Raw genomic sequence first — 25,877 nt, forward strand, 5'->3', positions numbered from 1 at the left:
ATAAACGTCCACTTTGAGATCCTTTTATTAGCCAGAATTCAAAAGTAAAAAAGGAATCGGTCTCCATTGACGCACATTAGTCAGTATCAGTGTGAGAAAAGGTCAGTACCCGTAAATAAACTGTTACCAGAACACACTTCCTCAGTGAATTAGATTTGAGAAACATTACATATAATAAAACATTTTGCACTAATTTAATTATATACACATTAGCATTTATCTTAGGAGTTTCTACATGGTTGGGGAGATTCACTGAAATATATTACAAATATAATTACAGTATAACAACAGAGGGAAAACATTTGGAGGTTACATTTGCTTTTGTCCCCAATTCCCTCTTAACAGAAAAAAAGTAGGCTTTAGTATTGTTGAAGTGCTACTGAACTACCTACAGAACAAAGCAAATGTCTAAATGACACTCAGCCACTGTTCCAAACATGGGTTCAGGTGATGAGTTGCTGTGCAAACACTTAAAGCTTTAGAGTTTAGTCTCAGCATCAGGTGAGCTTTTCTCCACACTTTCCATGAGGACTCAGCGTTTGGAGGATCACCAGGGCATGCACGGGTCTGGACAGTCCCGGATGTACGACTCCAGTGTGCCTTCAGAGACTTGCATGAGTGTTGTGTATGTGGTCAACTGAAAAGACACCGTGGAAAAAAACAGAATATTTATATTGACACAGAATCTAACTAGCTTTTATTTTATGAATGCAGACTGTCATGAAACACTCACCTTATTTAACACTGGTTTGGTTGAGAGCACGTCATACATGGTCTTCAGCGAGATGTTCTAAAAGGAGAAATGACAGATCAAAGGTGTCAACACTTTGATAAAGCAGGAATGTGACTTGGACTTCAGATTTTAAAGTCACATGAGTGTCGTGACAAAGCTTTACTCAGAGAGGAACTGGTTGAGACTGAACAGGAAGGTGAGAGTGGTCGGCACTCACCGTCTGTGTGGTCTGGTTCATACACTTCATGGCAGGAGTCCTGCGATCGTCCAGGAACAGAGGCTCCTTCCAGTGGTCGTAGTTTGTCTCCAGGACGTACCAACGGCCCAGCTTCACGTCGATCCTGACGTGCAATAAGGAAATAAAACCTCAGTACGTGACATGCAGCTGACTGCTCTGTGAAACGGGTAAATCAGGTGATCTGAAACCAAAGCCGTCATCACTTCCTAGTTAAGGAAGTGTTTCACAAGATGAACACGAGGAAAGCAGTGTCAGTCACTTTTAAGCAACTTCTTTACATATTAGTGAACTTTCATGGTGCACAGAATCTCAAACATGTAAAAATCCTCCATCGTGTCACACAAATGCTCTAAAAGTGAGCTCCAATACTCACTCCAAGACATCAATACTGAGCAGCCTGGACCGGGTGATGATGCAGCCCTGCCCTGTGCGGTTTCCTCCCAGGATGAAGTAAGCCGGAGCGAGCATCTTGGTCTCAGCCAGCCGGTGTTTGGCTTCCTCATAGCTGGTGGGGATAAATTGTTTTGACAGAAACGTTGTCATACGACAGAGAGGCAGTATTCAGTTTTAATGAACCGCAAGTCTAAAAAAAAGCTCTCAGAAAACCCAAAGTCAACTCTCTTTTCTTTTAGAACAAAGCTGGAAACGTACAGTCTGGTCTTGAACTGAACTGCAGTTTTTAACCTTCCACTTTCAACTGATTGATTCAGTTTTATCATCGATTTTATTTTATTCCTTCAACATTCAGTTTAGGATTTTGCCTAAATTCTTTGAATATCTTTTTACGGCTCATGTCAAACATCTGCATTACTGTCTTGTACAAACACACTTGCCTCATCTTGAAATTGATCAGTGTTTTACTTTTCGTTGAACTAAACCAGGGGTGTCAAACATGCGGCCCGCGGGCCAAAACCAGCTCAGCAAAGGGTTCAGTGCGGCCCGTGGGACAACTTTGAAAAGCGTAAAAATTACAGGGAGCACATTAACCCCAAATTGAAAATTTGTAAAACTATAAATTTAAAATTATTTCTGGGTCTTAAAAAAATGTTTAGTCCATAAAGTAAAATACTATATTGCTCATTGATCTTTTGTAATTGTGTGTCATTTTTATGTTTTGTCTTTTTTTGTCTGACTTTTCTCATTTGTCTCATGTTTTTGTCGTTTTGTGTTTCCTTTTTTTTCTCATTTTTGTTTTTTGTCTTATTTTTGTCATTTTGTGTTTCGCTTTATTCGTTGTCATTTTGTTTCTTTTTTGTCATTTTTTGTCTTTGTCCATTTTTTGTCTAACATTTTGTCATTTTGTCTCATTCTTGTAATATTTTTCTTGCTTTTGTTGTCTTTTTTTGTCAGACTTTTGTTGTTTTGATCATAAAATAAAATGCTCTACCATTCAGTTCCAGATACCTGTGACCAAAAGCTTTGTGCCTTTTTTAGACACTGATCTTTAACTCAAAGATCAGTGTAATGATTGTGTAAATGATTAACTGAGGAATAACGTTGTTGAAATTAATTCTCTATGAAATTGTAGGTTGTTCATAATGTTTTGTAAAAAGGTAGTTCCTTAAATGTGAACATCTACTTTTGTCTTATGTGGTTATATTGGGACATTGTGCAGCACATTTACTCCCACCAGACATATTTCTACACTGCTGTCCTAGAAAAAAATAAAAATTCCCATTTCCACTTGTAGAGTCTGAGGCAGAAAGTGTTAAAGGGCTCAGGACTGTCACGCTGTCAAATCCTCAGGTGTGAGAGGGCAAATCTGCAGACTTTTCTGAGGGACTTTACCATCATCTAAACGGGATTTTCTTTCCTGACACAAACAGTGACACTACCTGGCTGCTTGCTATGGTGGTTATTCATTAGAAATGTTAAGAGTCGTTTGATTTTCAGTAAAACAACCACATAAATTTAGAGTCGTTGACGGCTTTGCAGACATCTGGTAGCTTAATAAAATGTAGCGGCATTAGGGTGGACACTGATTGGGATTTTCTACCACTTCTGTACTGCTACTCATCAGTGCACTTTTAAATATCAAAGAAAAACACCTGTTTGCATTTTCTAGCACAGAGCGAGTGAGAAAGCTCATCCACATCCCATCTCTTTGTCCAAGGATCCACTCCATGATTCCTGCATTTAAACACGTTGACATGATGAGAAGGACTCACAACACGTCTAAAATATCTAGATGTTGTGTCTACAAGCTGAAAAATACTTTTAATAACTCACCGATGTACCCTCCGTCGAGGCTGAAGCGTTCGTTCATGGTCAGAGTGAATATGTGCTGGAAGAGAGAGAAGAAAAATGTCTCTGACGTCTCAACCAGCAGGAAACACACACACAGCTCAAAGAACGCTTTACGCCAGCGGAGTCTTTATTAATGCTCTAAACTGACTTACAGGCTTGATGCCAGTCAGCATGCCCACATATCCGGCAAAGTTTGTCGACTTGAAGACCGTCTGGTTGTTCCTCTTGAAGTCGAGGTTCACCACCAGCGGCTTCAGCTTCTCACTGATGGACCATGACTTGTTTTTCACGTCCCAGCTGTGAAGAGGCGCGAGTTCTTTTACCAATCCGAGCCGAGATTTAACTTTAAAACGTTAACGCTTACAGCATGTGATGTTCTTACCCCAAAAACAAGCCAAAGTCCAAATTTCTGCCATGAAAGAGGTTACCTGAAAGAGCACAAATCACAGTTTAACACATTCTGAATCGTTTCGCTGATTCTCAACAAAACTATACTGCGTTAACTCACCCTTGTCGTCTTCTGCAACGACTGACGTGCACACAGTGAACACCTCATAGAAGATGTTAAACAAGACGACTTCACCTGGGTTACAGAAATGAAGGAAACAATTAGCAAAGGTCAAGGGGGCTCCTTCTTTTTTTTGTGCTAACTACATTTGTTTCTTTTGTGTTTTACCAAGATGAATCCCTGAAACATCTGCAATTCCTTTGATTTCATCATTGAACGGGCTCGGAAGTGTGTCCACCATTAGAGGCTGTAGAAGATTAGGAATAAAAAAAAAAAAACAGTGCAGTCATAAAACCTTTGGGCAACAGGAATGCATCAGTCATTTAGAGGAAAACAGTCAGGAGAAAACCAGACTCACCAGTGTGATGTCGACCAGCTCTATCAGCCTTCCACTGGGAACAAACGCATTAGCTAAGTCTTTAATGGCCTGAATCATGTTGACCAGCTGGAAAAGGAGGAGAGGACGAGTGGGATAAGTGGGATTCCTGAGAGATCTGGAGATATTATTCTGGGGTTTCTTACGTCAGTTTTTTTGTCGGTAATCAGAGCCGTCCATCTCTTGCTGGGTGGTAAGTCGAGGTCCACGGTGTACCAGCCGACAGCTGCCCTGACCCTGATCAGAAACAAACAAAGATGTGAAAACTACTCAAGCGTGCTTCCGTAAATAATTACCTTCTATTCACAATTTCAGTGTTCGGTATTTGGATTTCTAATGCAGCAACTGTTCTGTTTCACTTTGAAACTGTGACATTAATGGATCAACCTACATAAAGCTATGCTGCCTTAAAGTGCTGTTGGAGAAATAAAGAATACATACAGTGGAGAAAAGAAAAGCTAATGCAAAAAGGAAAGACAGTCACCGCCCTAAACAAACCCTTACATTTGATTAACCCTCATGCGTTCTCAACTTCCTGTACGCTCTTGTCCAAAAGATCAAAAATAACCCGCCTCCACTGAGTCTCGAAAATAAAGCAGCTTAATTGAATTTTCAACTCAAAATCCATTTTACATGAAGAAACGACCTGTCATGCATCACACACTTTGCGAATGTCTGGATTTTTCCTCTTCAGAGGGCAGAAAGACTAATCAGTGGACATTACTCGTTTTTAATCACATCTTACATGTTATAACTATTTTCTGTACTAAAGTAGAGGTTTATTATTATCACTATTATTGCTGCTAAAGGTACTGTATAGCTGTAAACATTATTTGTTTAGCAAGAGATAGTACTCGTATATCCTAAGAAAGTAAAATAAATGTGCAGAAAGCAGCTTTGAATGCATTTTTTGAAGGGAAACAAAAGTGCACATGGAAGTTGAAGTTTTCCTGAGATCTGTCAGTGGCACACATAACTCAATTTGTCATGGTGTGTGTGTGTTTTAGTCCACTGTGACTGTTGATGTACAGATTTGAATGTTTCGCTTTTTCTAATGTTGGAGGCACTTCAGGAAAAGCCATCGAATTTCAAGTTGAAAAAAAGTAATTTTGGGGGTTTTCTCTGCTATTAAACACAGTGACCGGGTCATTTGTGACCCAAAGACAACACAAGGGTTAACCAAAAGTGGGACACTAAGGCAAGGCATGTTTTAATACCAGACTGTGCTGCTGTTTGTGTCCCATAAACTGAAACCTTTGACTCAAACGTCTGTACTTGTGTTCTAGTTTAAGACTTGTATCATAATGTTGTCGACTACAACAGAAAGAGCTCCTTCTAATGAATCACTGAAAACACAACATTAGGCATTAGTTGCCTCTTTTACAGTCAACACTCCTGTCATTTGTTGTTTTTTTTCTGAATAATTTCAGATAGGACAAAAACATAAATAACTTATATGGAATGCCCACATCTAGTCCAACTGGTTTAAAGAGCATTTTTTTCCAATTTGGTTGAAGTTGCAACAGAAAGGATATTGAAAAATGAGCTTCACCTACAACTCAGCTGCATTTTCTTGTTGCATTCTTCTTACTTGAAACCAGGGCAGAACAGTTTTTAAAAATTGGTGAAAACATGCTATTACTAATGAAACACTGTGGTGCTACAAAGATGCCCTGGCCTTTGAATTACATTCTGCTGATGTAATCCTGTTTGCTAGAACCTGCAGCAAAAATCATAGAATATTTTTAAAAGACTTTTTTCAAGTGAAAAGGTAGAAATTACCACTGATGATGTTAATGATTTTTAAACATATTTTGCATGTCATCCACACGTTTCAAAGTCGACCGATTTTGAAATGGAGCATCACTGGTACATATCTGCTGTCTTAATGCAGTAGTTGTCCCATTAACTTAATACCTTTAGAGGTGGTTGGGTTGACATGTCAACTACACTGATATAAACACAGAAAGAGCAACTAAACTTCACATATGACTGACTGAAAACCACCCAGTAGTCATAAACTGGTTTTGCAGAGTAACTTGAACATATCAGTAAACTAATCCTAAAGGTAGAAACTGATCAAACATCATGTTAAGTATTCAATACAACTTCATGTATCATAGTTAAATGCTGGTTTTCTCATCTTTGCAAATAAAGCACTGGTAAAACATCATGGAGTTTCTAATAAAAACACAGCTGCGTTGTCCAACCAAACACACAAGTTACTAACTGCATTTTGTGCATTTGGATGATAGAATTTACGAGCAGCAGCTGAAGGCAGCAGAGCTCAGAAACCCATGTGTGACTCAGCTGAACAGTTTGCGTAACTGTCAGTTGTCATAATGTTTATTCATTTCTCACAAATGCTACTTACGTTGGACCTTTTGGTGGATACATTTCCGTCCGACAATCTTCTGTATACTGCAAGTGAATAGAAGTTAAAGCGTAAATAACCGAGTTAAAGAACTCTGTGTGACTTCAGGGTGAAACCATCATGCAGTTGAATAACAAGCTCAAGTTTCGACTACACGGCGTGTTAAAACCGCACAAACACGAAGCAGAAATGTGTCTCACCGGCGGTATAAACTGTGAAGATGTGACGGAGAATAAAGCCGCCAAAATTAGAAAAACACAGCGACCCATTTTTGCTGGAAGACAGTCAGGCTGCTTTCAGTCCGGTTTGTTGTTAAGTTTAATGCGGAAGCTGCTACTGTTTATCCCGTGACGGCGAGTTCACTTTAGTGCAACAGGGGGGAAACAAGAATTTCTCAAAAATATATTACGCTTTTATGCACAAATAAAAACAGAAATAAATCACACGAGTCGTAAAACTCAGTAAAAAACAAACATCGAAATGTAATTTGTTTGGCGTAATAGCGAGAGAGTCACTAAATAATTACCAAAGTGGCACAAAACACCCCTCGCTGTCCGGCTGCTGGCGGTTTCCACGCGGAAGTGAGAATAAACGACAAGAGCGCTCATGCGGTTGATAGAGTTTATTTCCTCATGTGACACTTGCCGTTTCTGTTTAAATAGTGGCTAAATATAATGATAAGCGACGTTTTTGCTGCACTAAGTATCTTTACATTTGGTTTGATATCAGTAAAACAGCACCACACACACTTTGTGGCCACAGCATGGAGTGATTATGAAACAAGGAGGGGAAGAAAACATGAAAAAAGCCCTCCTCCCCTCCAACAGATCTTCAGACAGAAAGAGACACAAAATCATACAGCTGTGCTATTTATAGTCATTTCGTGTGGAGTTAACTGTGTACCTTGCATATGTTTTGCATCCATTAGTGTCACTTCCTGGGGCCTATTTCCATAAAGTGAGTTCACCAAGTCAGGCTTATTTTCAGTTATTCTGGTCGCATCAAACAAATTTAACACAACTTAAGCTCAGTGACTCATGCTGGGAAACTGGTCCAGGCCAGATTAACCCTGTGTATAACCAGAGCTCCTGTACCACCGACTCAGTGAGAGAGCCTGTATTTTATCACTTACTCTCTGGCATGCTGACATATTATCTGACTATATTAACAATTATCAGTCCAAAAAATGAAGTTAGCAAGAAATGATGAAATAAACTGCACAATTATAAATGCTAAATTATCAGGTGCATATTATCAAATGTTTTGGCTTATGCTACAAAAAATAATTCTTACAAAACTGCCCCTTTCAGAGTGGCGTTTTATTGTGGGCAGTCTAAGGCACACCTGTGCACTAATCATGGTGTCTAATCAGCATCTTGATATGGCACACCTGTGAGGTGGGATGGATTATCTCAGCAAAGGAGAAGTGCTCACTATCACAGATTTAGACAGATTTGTGAACAATATTTGAGAGAAATGGTGATATTGTGTATGTGGAAAAAGTTGTAGATCTTTGAGTTCATCTCATAAAAAATAGGAGCAAAAACAAAAGTGTTGTGTTTACATTTTTGTTGAGTGTAGATTGGCGCCGTGCCGCTCATTTCATTTCATTTATTATTTTATTTGAATGGGACAGTGCATATTAATGAACATACAGTAATGTAAATATGCCAGATTTAGCTCAAGGCTAATTTCCATCTGTTGTCCCATGGGGTAAAAGACATACCACCAAAACAAGAACATACAGGACATTAAGCAAAAAAAAACAAAACAAGACAGGACAAAGATACAATATAAAAACTAAACTAAACATTCAACCACAACCTACACTTTTCTCTCTCACTCATACACGCATCATCCTATCATTTTAAAACTGACATGCTCTTGTAACTTTCTGAATGACTCTCTAATGGTCACAAGAGTGTTTCTGTAACAGCCATTCTTTAAGTTGCCTCTTAAAAGAGACATAGGTGGTACTTTCTCTAACTGTCATCGGTAGATCGTTCCAACTGGAGCAGCCCTTAATGGATAGTACATTTTTTGAGAATTCACAACCACGATATTGCACTTCACAGTCCCCCCTTACTGTGGAGCGAGTGTTCTTGAAGCTGGACTTTTGTTTAATAAATCCATTAAGTGGTGGCGGGGCTAAGCCATTCAGAACTCTATATATGAGACAATTATTTTTAAAGATTTTAAAACTGTCAAATGTTAAAAACTTGTATTTCTCTATTAGAACACATATATGAAATGACTGAGGTTTTTGATCAAGTATCTTAATAGCTTTTTTAAAAAGCTGCTCTATTGGTTTAAGTGCATTAACACCAGCAAAGGACCAGACTGTGAAACAGTATTCAATGTGAGAAAACATCATACAATGAAGGTAGGACTTAGCTGCCTCTGTAGGATGAATGGTCTGATTTGTTTAAAGTTTTGTAAATTAAATCTGATGGTATTTGCAACCTTTTTCACATGTTTTTTGAATGTGAGGTTGGAATCTAATATGACCCCAAGATATTTAAAATGGGTTACTAATTCCAACTCCTCTCCATTCAGAAATACATTAGATCGGTCTTGTTTTACTTTTTGTTTACTGAAAATCATACAGACTGTCTTTTTGGAATTCAGCAAAAGACAATTTTGCCTAAGGCAGAGATGTACTCTGTTAAGACCTTCTGTAAGATTTGCAGTGATGGTCTGGATATTTATACCATAAGTGAACAACACAGCATCATCAGCATACATCAACATATCAAGCTCAGGGCAAACATCTGGTAAATCATTGATGTATAACGAAAAAAGTAAAGGACCTATTACGGAACCTTGGGGGACACCAACATCACTGCTGAGGCACTGGGACTGTACTCCCTTTATATGAACACACTGTTTCCTGTTTGCTAGATAGGATTGAAACCAAGCAAGTGAATCTGCTGAAAAGTTAAAGTGTGTTAATTTGCTTAATAGAATACGATGATTAACTGTGTCAAACGCTTTTTTTAGATCTAAGAATACAGCGCCGACATATGTATTTTTTTTTCTCAACAATGATACCAAAATCTTTGGCAAATCTATGAATCCAGACTATACGTCGCACCACCGTCAAAGTCTAATCACTTGGTCGTTGTCATTTCAGACCTTCCCTGAAAATTTCATTCAAATCCGTCAGTCTGTTGAGTAATGTGGCTGACAGACAGACAGACGGATAAACCAACGCTGATCGTCACTCCTTGGTGGAGTAATAAAGTAAACTTACATGTGGTTAGTTGGTGAATGTGTTGTGAATTATGTAAAAGTATAAATAAGGAAGCAAACCCATGTACTTGTTCTTTGTCAGTCATGGCGGCTCCTGGATTCTTTCTTTGTTTCTAGTAGTAAGCGCTGCTCATTGGCCGTAAACATCGCAGCTCCCTCTGTAGCACTGCTGTTGCTCTTTGTATTCTTACACTCTGTCTCTGGGGCTCTGGGTGTCCATTTGAATGCCTCTCCACCAATCTGCAGTCACCATACATCACTTTAAACTGTTGGAGAGGCATTCTAAAAACACACTGCATCCTGTAAACGTTTCAACAAACACTTCCTTCAGGGTAAAGTCAAATCTAAGGTTAATTATTTACACCAAGCCGGCAACTGGGTCACCTGGAATTCATGAGTCAGCTCAAAGGTGAACGTGAATTGGCTGTAGAATATTAAAAACTAATTGGCAAAACCGATTTTGACCATTAAATGTTTATTTAAAATACAAAAAAAAAAAACTCCCAAAAAACAACCATATGAAAAGCCACATTTACATGATCACCTCTACAAGTCAGGACATTTACTGAGGCATAGCAGCAGTCCACAAGTGTTCATTTGCAGTACCTGTCTGCTTTCATCTTGCTTCTCCTGTAACGAGAAAGAAAACAACAGGTTACATTCAGGATTACAGCTGGTCAGTGCTATCAGTGAACTTCATTTTATGATTAATTCCATGTCAATGTCCCACATTAAGTTATTTTGAAATTAAAACCAATCATAGACAAACTGTGAAACATTTTTTAAAAAGTATTTTTCCAAGTTGATGTCAAGAACATCACAGATCATTTTGTTTTAAATAACTTGGGCTAGGCGTGAGACAGCAGACTGCATAAATTGTCACATACGCTGCTTATTGTTACAGCTGGAATGAGCATGTAAAAAGAAAAATCAATCTGTTATGATGACAGTGGGACGCTACCTGAAATACAAGTTGAAATACATCTAATGCTTCGGAAACACATTTTAGATAACAGAAATGGAAACAGAAAATTGACTGTGGCTTTGCAGTGTGAGTGTCTCGCTTTTGTTTAATGCTTTTATGGAATCAATAGAAATCGGTCCAATAAGATAATGCAAGAAGGAAGTTCAGAAGTGAATAAAATACACATAGAATTTTTTTAAATTACCAAAATATTTATTAGATTTAACTCTTTAGTTGTAGCTATACATTTTCATTCCATTTCCTGTAATTTTTAGATTTTAAATTTGAGATTATTACATTATAATAAAACATACAAAATCATCCTATTATCTTATTCTGAATACACATTGAAAGAGACAGTCGCTGTAGGTTAATGGAACTTACTGCCCCAAAACAGCAGGTGCAAATTGGATTTTGAATACAATGAAGCTGATCATTAACACCATGGTATTGTGTTATTCAGTGTTTGAATATACAGACAGTCTTTGATCAAATGAAATTTAGGAGAATTGTGAGTGGATTCTTTTGAGTGAAACACTCCACAGGCAGTTTCAATTTCATAACTTTCTGCATAAAAGTGTTTCACAGTGAGTTTATAATGAGCCTATTTAAAAATTCCCACCTGTCAAGCAAAGTTTCGTGGAATTTTCCATCCATTCTGGCTTTCTTTAGCGTGGTGGAGTCTTCCTCATTAATCCTGAGCCGCCGATCTTGAAAACTCTGAAACTTCTTCCTGTAATTCGTGGAGGAACAATAACATGATGGTTACAAAAGAATCTGCAAAGGCCCTAACTGACATGCTAAAACACAAAACTACAGAGATTTTCACAACTTATCCTTTTTGGGGAACTGACACCAGGGCTCCAAGCAGCTAAGTCTTAAACAGTACACCCAAGTATTAACTAAAGTATTAAAAATGTTGACAGTTGGCGTCTAAATAGCAAACGGCTGAGTGCTTAAGCCTGAGATCTGCCACAAGTCAGCATATACAGTGGATTCAGAGAGTATTCAGACGTCACCTCGTCATTATTCTTACATGCAGGGTTAGCGATATGCTAAAATGTTTGAAATTAATTTCTCTCCTTCAATCTATACTCAATACCCTTTGATGTCAAAATGAAAACTGAATGTTAGAAATGACTCCAAATGCATTCTACAGGGACATGTGAAAAATCCTAAGTATTCAGACCCTTTACTCAGCGCTTGGTAGAAGTACCTTTGGCAGTGACTACAGCCTCGAGTCGTCTTGGACGTGACACAACAGGCTTTGCACACCTGGATTTGGGGATTTTCTGTCAATGCCTTCTGCAGACAAAAGGTCTGTCAGGTGGGACGGGGACTGTTGGCTGACTTCCATTTTCAGGTCTCTCCAGAGATGTACAATTGTTTTCAAGTCAGGGATGTGGTTGGGCCAAGACTCGCTGTCTTGGCTGTCTGGTTAGGGTCATTACTCTGTTACTCTTCAGCCCAATTTGAGGTTCTAAGTACTCTGGAGAAAGCTTTTATTCAGGATATCTCAGCACTTTGCGCTGTTCAGTTTTCTCTCAACCCTTTCCTTACTAACTGAAAAACACTCCCACATCATGATGCTGCCACCACCATGCTTTACTGTGGGAATGATGTTGGGAGGTGATGTCTGATTTATATTTTTTTTAGAATAGCGACCAAACAATTTTGTTTTTATCAGGCCAGAGAACTGTGTTTCTCACAGTCTGAGAGGCATCTATCTGGTGATTCTGCCATTAAGAGTAAAGAAAATGTGTCAAAATCAAAGGTACCGGAGCTAAATTTCAAGTTTCAAAGTAAAGGGTCTCAAATTTCACATCAGTGTGATATTTAAGGTTTTTCCTTGACAATAAACATGCAAACATTTAGAAAACTCTGCTTTATCGTTGCGGGGTATTAGGTATAGACTAATGCGGGAATCTTCCTAACTCTAACCAAACATAAAATATAAAGTGAATAGTCTAAATGCATTGTATTGTGCTATTATTTTAATATTCAGTCAGGTAAGGAAGTTTTATTGAGGACAGTGGAATTTCCGTTTTTTTAACCAAAACATCCTCCTAAATTTTGACATGCATCTAAATGAGTTCAAGCAGAAATGTTGGCAAGACCTCACTATACTGGATAAAGTGACATGAATATTGGAAAACTACTTTAACAACTTTAAATCATAGTAATATTAATATTTATATTAAAAGCTTGCACAGCAGTGCTTTAACCAACTAAGTCATCTGGTTGAAAACTTCTCAGATATTTAGTTTTTCTTTGCCCTGCCAGTACTTTATGATTCCTGAGCTGCACTCCATCCTCAAAGGCAATTCAGATGCTAAACACTACATCAAGACACAAGCTCAAGGGCAGCCATTATCAGCATGTCAGCATGATGAGTCCATTTCCCTAGCATTCATCTAAAACAAATAATAGACTGGGAACACAAACCAAAGCATGCCAAACAAAAAACAGCTTTAGACATATCGCCTGGAACTTAATAGGCTGCAGACAGGTCATATATAATAAAATACTCGCAGCACAGGGAGCTAAAATGTGGTGCTGCCTGCTTTCTCATCACACTAACAGCAGACCATCAATTGCACCTTTAAGGCATGGCACTGATGAGGCGGATGCCTAAAGATGTGATCTCACATCCAGGCATATGATTTTGTTGTCAAAATCTTGTCAGCGCAGACTGACACAATGCGAGCATAATGGGAAGGAAATCACAGTTTTTCCATTCTACCAGAATAAAGTGCTTTAAGACAAATTTTAAAGGAAGCTGTGAGGTGTCCCGCTTAAACTGTAAAATGTCAAACTGTTGTGAAACATAAAGCGCAATTACTGACACAATGTGACAGCTTAAAAGACAAACATCGCTAGCTACACGCTACCAGGATATGGATGTTTACAAGGAGGGAGTGTCGGACTATTTGTTGTTGCAAAACTTCAGTTAGTGATTTACGGAACACATCAGATACAGAATGATCAGATAAAAACGTATCTAAAGTCTTCATCTGCAGAGTAGCTGGAGCTGTTTGATTAATGCAGCAGAGCAAAAACTGCAGATTTTTCTTCAGAAATATCACACTCAGGTACAAATGTGCTTAGTTCCATTTCTACTGATGACAGCTAAGAGAACGACTTTTCCTAAACCTTATTGGATTCAAATAATGTTTAAAGGATGAAATGAGCAAAAACATCAAGATTAGAACAAAAAAAAAACATCATTTATGCACACTACCGGTTTGGACACGCCTTCTATTCCATGCTTTTCATTTAATTATTTTCTACATTGTAGATTGATACTGAAGACATCAATACTATAAAAGAATACATATGGAATTACGTTGTAAACAAACTAGTATTAATCTTTAGAATTAATCTAAAATGTAGAAAACAGTACAAATAAATAAAAAACATTGAATGAGAAGGTGAGGCCAAACTTCTGACTGGTGGTGTATGTTTAGGAATGTCTTCCTGTCCTGTTGCAAACCCTCACATTCATCTGGTGACTACTTTTTTTTTTTAATATCACGTCCACCTTAACAGGAAATTTTCACTAAAGACATACTTACCATGGGGCTGCTACACACTGGTTCTTAAACTGCCCGTTACATGCAGCACATAAAGTCTACAGAACTTAGCAGGAAATAACAGACCGTTCATTCCAACATTTTATGCAGGGAGAATCCAACATGGGCTCCCTTTATTTATTGGGCTGTCTTGTGTTTGAAATGAGCAGTAAACAGGTGAGGTTACGTACACGTAATTGATCTCACAGGATTTCACGTTGCCCCTGTCCTCGTCTGCGATGTCGTCCTTACGCTTGACCTCTCGTTCCGCACTGGTTCGGATCTGCTCATCATTCGGGGGAGGAAGAAAACAAAAACAGAGAGAGATTGTGCGTTAAATATCAACATCCTGAACTCCCTGAAGTGAGGTCACAAACATTTCCCCCCTTCTATCTCAACAGTCAGGTCCCCACAGAGCGTGGCGCGCTTAAAATCAAAGGATTAACATCCAACCTTGTGGAAGAACACAATTTACACATCACCTTCACCATCTCACCATCCCCTGCTGACTTGCTCTTGGCCACAATGTCCCCACTGTCACTGTAGGAGATGAAACAGCTATTTGCTGCCAGGAGAGCCATTTTGCCCTAAGGCGGAGCAGAAAGAACACAGAGGAGGAGGCAGTAGATTAGATAGAACTGTGGTGGGATTGGTTGTTGTGACAGGCATGAAAGGTTGCCTGATATTTGATGTAAAAGAGTCTCAAGGTTGTACCCGGCAGGTTGTTTATGGTTTCAGCAAAGCATCAAGACAAGCAGTGCGTTACAGTGATAAGGTAGCTGCATTCTGCATAATGAGTTAGCTGTTCATGAATACGGCTAAATGCTATCTGTCACGGGCTAAACGTCAGTCGTTAGGGGTTCTGTAAAGGGCAGGGGACAGCCGTGAAAACAATTAGTCCCCTTTAAAAACTGCAAAACATCTATGTTTTTAATTCACAAAACAGGTAATGGTAATATGGGTGTTCATGGAAACAGAAATATTACCAGTAAAGTTCCTACTATACTGACAGTCAATAGAAACTTTGAGGTAGAAATGTACGCAGAATTCTACTTGTAGGGGGGTTGGATTTATTCATTGTGGATTTACTGATGATCTAGTGCCCTGGCAGTTGAGATAATGATGAGTTGTCATTTTGTCATCATTCATTGCACATGGGTTGGTCACTTTGCAAAAGTGAACCAAATACACACCAAGCAATACTCAGTGAGTATCTGCACAATTTGAGAATGGGTTTTGAAGGCCTATATAAAGGCCCAAAAAAGGCCACCATTGTTAGTCCTGTGAACAGCATCATGCCGCGTCTATCACATGAACAACGTCTCCGGGCACTGGGTATGGTGGAGGCCGGTTTGAGCTACAGTGATGTAGCCAGGCGTATGGGCTGTTTCCAACCCACAATCAGAAGCCTGGTCCAAAGCATGCGCCGACGGATTGCTGCCTGCATCGAAGCAAATGGAGGCCATACTCGGTATTGACTGTTGTGACTTTGTTTGGCAGGTGCCGTTTTCTTTTGTGAAATTCTTTATTTTGAAATCATTCTTGAAACTTTAGATTTTTGTTTCTGTATGCCAATATGCTAAACAAATGATTCATATGAAGAAAATCCAGTTTCGGGCTTCAAAATAAAAATTATGTTGAAAAATATGGTCTCAAAGTTTTTAATGACTGTCAGTGTACATACATTAATCTTGCTCTATTTTTAAGTAAAGTGGAAACTGACAGTTATTTTTATTAATGAGTCTGATGCTTTTCTTGAGCATTATTTTTCTTGTCTATAAAAAGCAGAGAAGACAGAGATGTTGCAATTTCCCCAAAACTCTTAACGCGTTGTTTTCTGTTCATATAATCCCCACATTACAGTCGTCCCTCACTGTATCGTAGACTTTTAAATTGTATATATCTAATTTTGCATATTGTGTGATTTTTTGCGATATATAGCCTCAAGAATGGGACCCCCAGATGCTTTGTTTGTTGCAATTCTCAAATACAATGGAGGGGCATGTCGGTTTATAAAAACCTTCTCACCCAGCAGCTCCCCATTACTATGACCCTCACTTGGATAAAAAAACGCCAGTTAGGCCTACGTCTTCAGCGAAAACAGAAGTTACAGACGAGGGCGAAGATTCTGCACCATCTGATGAAGTGGCCCCTTCAGAAGAGCTGTGCAGTACATTCATCTCATCAGTACTGCACAGCTAATTCATCATCATCGTTCATGTTGTAGTATACTCACCATACAGAATTTTATATGGAGTGTAGAAAGTGTTTAAGAGCACAGGATATGTTGTGAAAGTGTGGGAAAGGTTTATAAGAGCGTGGCTAGGGTTTATAAAGCCTTAAAATATAAATACACATAAAAATAAATATAAGGTCACTACTTGTGAGGGGTTCTGGAATGTAACCTCCACGATAGAAGGGGGTTACGTTCATTAGCAGACGACAAACAACAATGAATAAAAAACATTTAGTACTCACATCTGAGCAGACAGATTTTTTTCAACCTTTTCTCTTTGAAGCCTGACTAAAAGGTGAAGCATTTATGAAAATATCAGTGAGGCTGGGGCTGCAGTAGTCCAGCTAATATTAGGTGAGAGGGGGCACAGACTGGACAGGTCGTCTGTTTAGCCAAAACACGTGACATTTTTTTGATTAATGAATTGATGACTCAGTTTATTGTTTTTAGCTTTACTTGTGCCACAATGTGCTTTATACAGTGGCATCTAACGTGTCGATAATGCTTTTATAAAATAACCCAAAAAGTATATATGTATGTTTTTTGTCTTTATGCAACCTTTTATATTTGTATTTTTGTGCTCTCTATGGTGCACAGAAATAAAATGAGCGCAATAAATCAAAACTAACGGGGTCAAATTCATCACTCTCTGACAACAATGTTCTGTTCTCAAAAAGTACAACTTAGAACAATTCTTGACACAAATTTAAACATACTACTTAATGATCGAAAACCTCATTGCACTGTAATAGTGTGTCGATAAAAAGGGCTCATTAACTTTATGATACTGCCTTTCGCGGCTCCTTTAAAAAATGCCAACACGATCTTCCAGAACTTAGTTTTTTCCCAAACAAATTTAACCAAAATATCTCTTCAGACTGTGAAGCCACACAGTAAAGGCACTTCAGGGCCACGCACAAATGAAAAAAACAAACACCAGAGTCCCTCAAGTGCTGGCAGGCACTGTGATAATGAAGGCAATTAGAAACAAAACTATAATATAACCATTATTTTTGTTATTTTAATCAAGATGCCTTCTGCAGTTAGCGTGGTTAATACCCCATCCAGTCTCTGGTGGGGTCCAATAAAGGCATCACGCTAACACTCAAAAGCCTCGTCTTATTTGGTTCTACAGACACTCTTTGGGTATAAATGCTAATGTGGGGATAATTACATGGAAGTAAAAAAAAAAAAAAAGGGGAATTTGGTACAACAAAAGTCAGAGACAAGAAGAAATATGTAATACTACTGTAAGTTGAAGGGAAAGTTTAATTAATTTCATTCTTCTCTCATTCATTGGAACCTGAAGAACATTGCATATTTTTACTGAACTGGATTAGAAGAAGAAACATCTCAAGATTTACTCACATCCTGGAAGACTGGTTCCCATTGTTCCCTGGAGCCAATGGCATCGGATCGTCCCACCACCAAACCCTCAGAGTTGATGCCCAGGTACTTCCCATATCCAGATTTCAACGCTACCCTGCGACAGCAAAAAGTAACTAACGAGTCTGTCAGAAAGACGGATCTAATATTCAAAACACGGTTGCCTTTCCTAAAGAGTTTTTCTTCACGACAAGAAAGGTTCAATAACATTAGCGCATGAATCTGAGATCCATCACTGAAACTAATGCAGAAGAAATAAATTCGTAACAGGCGGCACATCTTTAAGGATTGATTGCCCATGGGTTAGTGAATTACTCGTGTTCGTCTAGACAACAGAGAAAGATCCTTAATAAAAAATGCAGAAATGGGGCGATAAATCCATCGGTGAAAGATACAAATACGACGTGCAGTTTGTCTTTGCATACTCACCGTGTGTCTGACAGCTTGATGGCGGTAAACTGCTCTGGAGGGTCTGGTCCTTCATCATCTGAAACAAGGAAAACAAAAGTTTACCCTTTAATGAATTTACAGTTGTGAATGCTGTCTTTCAGACTGTAATAGTGTTTTAATGCTCACTTGATGTGCTTTTTTAACCCAATTTCATTTTTATTGCTCTTCTTTGTTTGTAGTTTGTAAGTTTATTGTTCTATTTATTGTGCTTTTATGATTATGTGTATACATAGTGGAAAATAAAGCGATTCCTGACTGAAAAACATAAAATTTTTCAGCGAGCCTAAGATCAATTTGGTATATCAGAGTTTCTGCAGAAATCAGCCAGTCAAATTTAATGATTTTTAATGCCATTTTAATGCTATACTGCAAAAACTTTTAGGGTGCTTTCACACATACGCATTTTGGTCCACTTAAAGCGGACTGGAGTCCGCAACACCAGCAAGTATGGTTCGTTTGGGCTGGTGTGAAAGCAGACCAGATGTTTTTGGTGCGGACTAAAGAACCGGGCCGAGACCACCTTCGAGAGGTGGTCTCGGCCCGCTTCTATGTGAACTCCAGTTCGGTTCGCTCCTGGTGAGAACACAAACCTGTCTCCATTCGGACCGGCTTGATAGCGCAGCAGACTTTTTGGTGTACGGGAGCTTCCGTAGCAACCTGCACGGGGAATTTTGGGATAACGATAACGTCTTGCAATGCATCTTCTCCATACCAAAAATGACTGTGTAATGTTCTCGTACCGAATGCCAGCTTCATGCCGGAACAACAGCAGTATTTGTGCTTGCTGCATAAAGCAATGATACGAATATATGGCAACAAGAAGGAACAGGAGAGCATAGTTCATTGTTTACGAATAAACCTCGATCCATGGAATAAACACAGCCTGTTGTTTTCTTCTGGGAATTTTCCCTCTTCACATGCTGCGCCAATCAGCGTTCACCTACGTCATCTAAAACACCTTATTTTGTGAACAGTGCCGCCAAACGACTGGGGGGAGATATAACATTCATCGTAGTTGGTTGAACTGCAAAAACACTGGTGTGAATGCGAACCGAACCAGTTGAAATTAGCAACATTGTAACAACTTTTGGGTCCAAACAAACCACTCTAACGGACTAACAGGTGTGAAAGCACCCTTAATGCCATGACCGTGAATTCAACAAATTACAAAGGTTTGTTTGTTTGTAAAAGATGATTTTTATATGAAAACTGTGCCTACATTTCACTATTTCTGAATCCAGAAACCACCCCTGACCATCCACGGGCTGCAGTCATTCTCTGAATTCCATGTTTTCTTGTCAGTTTTTGCTGAAATTTGCATTTCCCCATTTCCCAGCTCTCCTCCACCTGGTCCAGCCTGCCGGCCACTTTCCAAACATGCAGTTTTTGGCAATTGTACCCGACCGGCCGGAACAATTATCGCAGTGCTTCGGCATGTTTACGCAGATGCACACATCTGACAAATCACAGCCTATAATTACATATTATTATATCATTATTGTCAAATATATTTTTCTCAAAAACTGCATAAAGAATTTTTAATGCCACTGAGAATCAAATTTAATGATTTTTAATGCCATTTAAGGCCTTAGTTTTCACAAAATCAATTGAATGACCATTAATGCTTTTTAATGTCCTGCAGAAAGCCTGTACATTTACTGATGCTAAATTATTGATCTTTCTGCTTTGACAGGAATGCTTTTGTCCTGCAACAGTCATGCTGCTCGTAAAAGGTGCATAATTTCTTCTCAAAACCAGTTTATCCTTGAAACCTGCTCCATGCATTCTTGTAACTGACGCTGCCAAACCTCTGGCTATGCAGTGCTGTGCTGATCTGGGTCCAGTTCACCAGCACTGAGGCATTTATAACAACATGAAACGTGTTGTTGAGTTGCATTTAAATGCTGTATCACACACTGAGGACTCCTGAGATTCTCGCTATTTCATAAACCTCTGACCTGCAAATGACTAAGCCATTTTATGACCTTTACAATACATCAAAGTGAAGTGTGCACTGCCTCATAAGGGCAAAGAAAAGCACAGTCTGATCTTAATGATGAAGGCCTTAATAAAGCAGAGGCTGAATGTGACAAACTGTTTTCTTAGGAAGCTAATTATCTTTGTAAGGGACGGTGATGCTCTGAATTGGCTCAGACAACATCAGCACCTTTGACCAGCAGGCAAATCTGAGCATATTTTTGGCTTTCTTTAAGCTGCGGAGGTATGGCTACTAAACAGTGAGACCAGGCTTATAGCAGTCGAACCACAGCATGCCTATTGGTCGTGGTGTTTAATGACCAAATGACATGCATTAAAAAACTTCAAAGATTCAGTCTTGCTTGTAAATAAATAAAATTTAACTACACCATTAGTTTCATTGTTTAGCAGTCAAATCTTGTGTATCATTCAGTGTGACTTCTGTGCAGGAAATCCAGAAAACAGGAAATCTCAAATCTCCACCTTCTCGTGTCCTCTTTCATCTCCTAGAAATGGGCTTATGTGCACGCCGAGGCAATTGGGATGTTTCAATTTGCCAGCCATTTTCCCTGGTTCTCACGAAACGTGTTCTGAATTAATTGCTAGTGTCTGTGCCTGTTTCAATGAGCAACGCTCCCTAAGAAGTGCCTAAAGGCAGGAATAAGTGAAAACTCAGAGTTATCTCTACCCGTCTCCTCAACTCAACCCCTCTTCAGTCTGCTGTCTGGATTTTCTACTTAAATACTTACTGCTTTGTGGACTGAAGGAAAAACCCTTCCTTCATCCCAATAACACCTGGAGCCTACAGTAAACGTCACCCCAAAATTAAAAGTTCTTCAAGTATGTACAACTGTGGGATAAGGGAACAGCTGTAGACTTCGGATGTTCATATAAAATGCAGCCAAAAGATTCAATCCTTATACCCTACAGTGCACTGTGCTATTTTTTTTTTTACATCATACTTCTGCTTTGTAATTTTACCCAACTCAAGTCCCACTTCTTTTATTCTGTACTATACATACAGTACAGACTAAAATCCATCCACCGCTTTATCCTCACTAGGGTCGCGGGGGGTGCTGGAGCCTGTCCCAGCTGACTCGGGCGAAGGCAGGGGACACCCTGGACAGGTCGCCAGTCTGTCACAGGGCTACATATACAGACAAACAATCACACTCACATTCACACCTACGGGCAATTTAGAATAATCAATTAACCTCAGCATATTTTTGGACTGTGGGAGGAAGCCGGAGTGCCCGGAGAAAACCCACGCATGCACAGGGAGAACATGCAAACTCCATGCAGAAAGATCCCAGGCCAGGATTTGAACCGGGGATCTTCTTGCTGCAATGCAAAAGTGCCAACCATTACTCCACTGTGCAGCCCCAGACTAAAATTAACATCATTATATTCATTAGAACATTTAGACAGCAGTGTACAGCACAGCAATGAATTTTTACAGACACTTACAATCAAGTCCGAAACTATTAATACTCCTAGCAAATTTTAAAAGTTACTTTTATTCAACCAGCAAGTTTTTTTTTTGATTGGAAATGGCACAGGTGTTTCCCAAAAGATAATAAGACGATGTACTAGAGACATCATTGTGAAAAAATACTTTCTCAGCTTTTTCTTTACATTTAAAAGTAACTTTAAGTTAAAATTTGCTGGGGATATGAATCATTTCAGGCTTGACCGTACAAAGAAAACAATCTAAATTTGCTCCAATCCTGAAGCAAGGGTGTAACGACTGACTTGACAAATATTTTCTTGATCTCTTATAAAAATGGTCTTTGTCTACAAAATAAGAAAATTGTTTTTAAAAGATTTTGAGTTTACTATTAATTACAGAAAAGCGTCGTCACAGTTGGGAAGCTGAGACTAGGAAATCAACTAATTTGAAACAGCAAATGATAAACTGACTAATTAGTGCACTACTACTTAAATGACATGAAACAAAAAACTCAAGAGAGTAATTCCTACAAGAATTTTTTGACAATTATTTTATGACACAATAACCTACTATCATCAACTGGAAGGTTTTGTACCACAACAACTAAGAGGGAAGTTCATCTTCTAAAGCGCTGCAGCATTACTTTGAAACGCTACACAAAACAAACAAAATAAACTAACACACAAGTAACAAAAACAACACACAAAAGGCATAGTTTCTATTGTTAAAAAGCAACAAAGGAAAAGGAAAAAATAGTTTCTATTGTTAAAAAGCAACAAAGGACAAGGGAAAAAAAAAGTCATGAGTGGGTGAGAAAGTGTTCTTGCACACAGCTGAGAATCAAATAATTCACAGTTGATGAAAAGCTGAACAGCCGAAATAATTTGGCCCTAATTTGAGGTAGCTCAGTCTCTCCTCTTACCTTTGTGTGGCGCACCAACTGTGAAGAGTCCCGTATCCAGGGCATGGATGTAGGAGTTGTTCTGCATCTCTATGGCAACTGTTCCTGTAATTTCCCCAAAGCTATTAACAGACCACCAACCACCTGGTGAGCAGAGAGATCAATGTAAGAGGAGAAATAATACATGGCACAAGAGTACAACATCCACTCTGAGTAAAGTGTAGACATAAAACATGCCTCATGAGTTAAGGACTGATATAGAAAACTCAGGAACCATGTCAAATATTAGTTTAAGGATGTATGGTGCTTACTTTCCAAAAACTCTCACATGTAAATGTGAATACCCCTCCAATTTGTTAACTAAAACACATTTTTAATACTTATACTGCCGAGCATGAAAATCGTATTAAACCCCTTTGATTTCTGATTTTACTGTTCAAAACAGAAACATTTCCTTCAAACACTTCCAGCACATATAGTAAAGGGTGAACAAAGACACAGAAAACAGACATTTTTTCACTTTTCTAATCATTCCAGCTGTCAAAACAATACTAGCTGCTCAGCGAACAGACTAAATATCCCATAAAAAATGTCTATTTGGTTCCTTTAGTTGAATCCCATACTTAACAGCAGTAGATGTACCTACCAACAATATCAACTTTTTCTTCTTCATCTGCTTTTCTTTTCTTATCTTTGTGCTTCTTCTTTTTCCTGTTGAAAAATACATATACATCTATGTCAACAATGTCCTTATAGGTAATTAGGTTAGGCGCAGCATTTATTTACACATCGACCGTACATACATCCACACATTCAAACTCTGAAGCTGAAAAGTTCATTTCTGAAATACAACTTCCTTGAATGGCAGCTGTAAGACTCACAAAAACAACAGCAAACTAATGAGTAATTATTTAGCTTCCCCGATGAAAAAAGTTCTACACACGTTTCCGGACCTTAAGAAAGTACTCAGTTCTGTTGACATTTAACCCAATTACATTTTTTTTAAACAAAATGTCACATGAGAAGAAAACGCTTAATATTTAAATTCTATTCTCTATACTTACTGGCAATTACTAGTACATAAGGTATGCACAAATTACTTAAAATTCAACTTCATATAAGATATTAAAGCCTTGATATTTCTGTTTGTGTGGTTTCCAGCTATACTGTATGATTGAAACAATCCAGTTTTTCATTCAGCTTGATATAGGACTCAACACAGTCATATTTTTTCTTTTTGTGCAGATAACGGCATTTAGTGTAATTTCTACCACCGTTTGTGTTTTCTGGGTAGCCATTTCTCTGAATGTTTTTAAGACCACCATAAACAGTCCGCATTACGTTAGATCAGCTGTTTGTCATAACTGAACTCGGATTAAAGGAGTGATGGCACTTTTGGCTGTATATGTAGTGGACTGCTTAAGGGTTGTTTCTATAATCTAGATGATATAAATCACTTTAAGACTTGTTTTGGAATTTAGCTTATTTAGCTTCAGTTCATTTGAAGATAACTGAACTGAACAATTAGTTTGTATCTGGAGTTAGAATTTAGAAATATCAGTAATTATCTGACCATTTTAAAGACCTTTAAAGGTTTCAGCGTTATGCATGTTTTTTAAGGTTTCGCTATTGCTAAAGTCACTTTTAGACAGCGACGTTGAAATGCTAACTATCAGCGTTCGCGAGCAAAATGCTAACATGTTGGCTACGCTCAAACAGCCAATTGCGCTTGAACATGTACATAAGCTATTTGTCTTCACTATGCTGACAGTTTGCTGGTAAAAAAAAAAAAAAAAAGTACAAATGCTAAAAAGAATCGTAGAGATGTTAAGGAATTTTGTTATAACTGTTATCCGAAACATTAGCGATTTTGCCTAGCCTAGCATTTTAGCAAAACCTTTTACAGTGTATAGCTGAGAATAATGCTGGTACAGCTGACACGGTTTGATGCTACTGAGTAAGATGAGCACTTACCCTTTGTTAAGACCTTTCAAAACCAGTTTCGTTGACTTTACGTGTGAATATTCAGCCATTTCCTAACCCAGCTTAAACAGTTAGTGCTAACAGTAAACACTGAGCGGTGTGTCGCGTATTTACACAACTACGGCAAACGTGGAGGCACATTCGGGGACTGGCCGAAACTCGTAGTTCAGTCAATCACATGAAATCCATCCACAAACTTACAAATAAGTAAATATGTCAAGCACACTTTACTATCTTTATACACTTTGTGGTGCAAAATAAATTTAAAATAGAACACCCAGATAATGCAATTTAAAAGAAATCAATAAAATACTGTAATATATTTAACTGTCTCATTAAAAAGAGGTGTATCACTTTTTTGTGAAATCATGTTAATTGCTTCATCAAGACACAAAGGTGTTGATATAATCCTGTGCTAATTACTACAACTGTATTCCTGTGGTGATTGCATTGGATGACAATGTTTTCTGTATGCTGTATTCCAGTGTAAAAGGAAACTGCTACACAACATTTAAAATCCCATCATTATCACTGTCTTTGACTTACTGTTTTCTGTATGTTTCTTTGCTGGGTTTAAACTGAGTCTACTGAGGATTTTCAGTGTCTACTTGTGATTAAAGACTGAAACTCCAATGGAAGAAGAAGTATTTATGCAGACCTTCATCAGACTGTCATACCCATCTAGTATTCCTGCAGATTTTTGTTCTTATCTGCATCTATGAGTGATTTTTGAATTTCCAAACAACAGCTATGTTACATCTGCAATTGAATAAGAATTACTAACTTTTAGTATTATGTACCCTGAACAAAAATATAAACAGCATGCAAATGGTTTCTATTTCTGACATAGAGAAAAAGTTAAAAATCTATTTTTTTTCAGGTTATAAATTGTCTGCCCCAGCTAATTGTGCACAAAAACCTTTCCAGCTGAATCCACACACTAGTCAGATGTTTCTTCAAAGGACAATGATCAGACAACATGACCAGTAAACAGACACTCCTTAGACCAGTGACTATAAAACGCCACCATAAAATGCAGCTTTATTCAGATGACAAGAGGAGGATGAGAACAGGCTGTTGGCATGTCGGATGTTGGCATGTCGGTTAGGACCGAGGCCAGGTACTTGAATGTTGTCGCTTCAGACAGCAAAGTACGATAGACAATCTGCCACACTGCAGACCACATGTCGCTGCCTGAGCCCAGGATCATTACATCTTGCTCATCCGTCT

At 38.5% G+C, this 25,877-nt stretch overlaps 2 protein-coding genes across 2 annotated transcripts; both read right to left on the minus strand.

The window, feature by feature from the left end:
- Positions 1–7: 7 nt before the first annotated feature.
- asah1b (N-acylsphingosine amidohydrolase (acid ceramidase) 1b) lies at positions 8–6,825 on the minus strand. The gene is made up of 14 exons (XM_022205763.2): positions 6,677–6,825; positions 6,477–6,523; positions 4,249–4,339; positions 4,085–4,171; positions 3,895–3,973; positions 3,727–3,801; positions 3,601–3,646; positions 3,371–3,515; positions 3,201–3,255; positions 3,020–3,101; positions 1,345–1,476; positions 951–1,074; positions 734–790; positions 8–637 (listed from the first exon to the last, which is right to left on the minus strand). The coding sequence occupies exons 1-14, from the start codon at positions 6,743–6,745 to the stop codon at positions 548–550; spliced, it is 1,179 nt and encodes a 392-aa protein (XP_022061455.2). The 5' UTR covers positions 6,746–6,825; the 3' UTR covers positions 8–547.
- Positions 6,826–8,073: 1,248 nt separating this feature from the next.
- On the minus strand, positions 8,074–24,784 carry frg1 (FSHD region gene 1). The gene is made up of 9 exons (XM_022205764.2): positions 24,639–24,784; positions 23,311–23,375; positions 22,686–22,808; positions 18,316–18,373; positions 17,869–17,983; positions 14,747–14,851; positions 14,456–14,547; positions 11,315–11,425; positions 8,074–10,358 (listed from the first exon to the last, which is right to left on the minus strand). The coding sequence occupies exons 1-9, from the start codon at positions 24,695–24,697 to the stop codon at positions 10,322–10,324; spliced, it is 765 nt and encodes a 254-aa protein (XP_022061456.1). The 5' UTR covers positions 24,698–24,784; the 3' UTR covers positions 8,074–10,321.
- Between the last annotated feature and the right edge of the window lie 1,093 nt (positions 24,785–25,877).

Source organism: Acanthochromis polyacanthus, chromosome 3 (assembly GCF_021347895.1).
Source record: "Acanthochromis polyacanthus isolate Apoly-LR-REF ecotype Palm Island chromosome 3, KAUST_Apoly_ChrSc, whole genome shotgun sequence".
NCBI lineage: Eukaryota > Metazoa > Chordata > Actinopteri > Pomacentridae > Acanthochromis > Acanthochromis polyacanthus.

Excerpts from the sequence above, each read along its gene's own strand:
- asah1b (XM_022205763.2), bottom strand. The coding sequence starts at position 6,745 with ATGGGTCGCTGTGTTTTTCTAATTTTGGCGGCTTTATTCTCCGTCACA. Across the intron at positions 3,974-4,084 it reads AGCTGGTCGACATCACACTG|CCTCTAATGGTGGACACACT; the intron begins GTGAGTCTGGTT and ends AATCTTCTACAG. Across the intron at positions 3,256-3,370 it reads TGCTGACTGGCATCAAGCCT|CACATATTCACTCTGACCAT; the intron begins GTAAGTCAGTTT and ends TCTCTCTTCCAG.
- frg1 (XM_022205764.2), bottom strand. The coding sequence starts at position 24,697 with ATGGCTGAATATTCACACGTAAAGTCAACGAAACTGGTTTTGAAAGGT. Across the intron at positions 23,376-24,638 it reads TTGAAAGGTCTTAACAAAGG|GAAAAAGAAGAAGCACAAAG; the intron begins GTAAGTGCTCAT and ends ATTTTTCAACAG. Across the intron at positions 17,984-18,315 it reads ATCAAGCTGTCAGACACACG|GGTAGCGTTGAAATCTGGAT; the intron begins GTGAGTATGCAA and ends TTGCTGTCGCAG.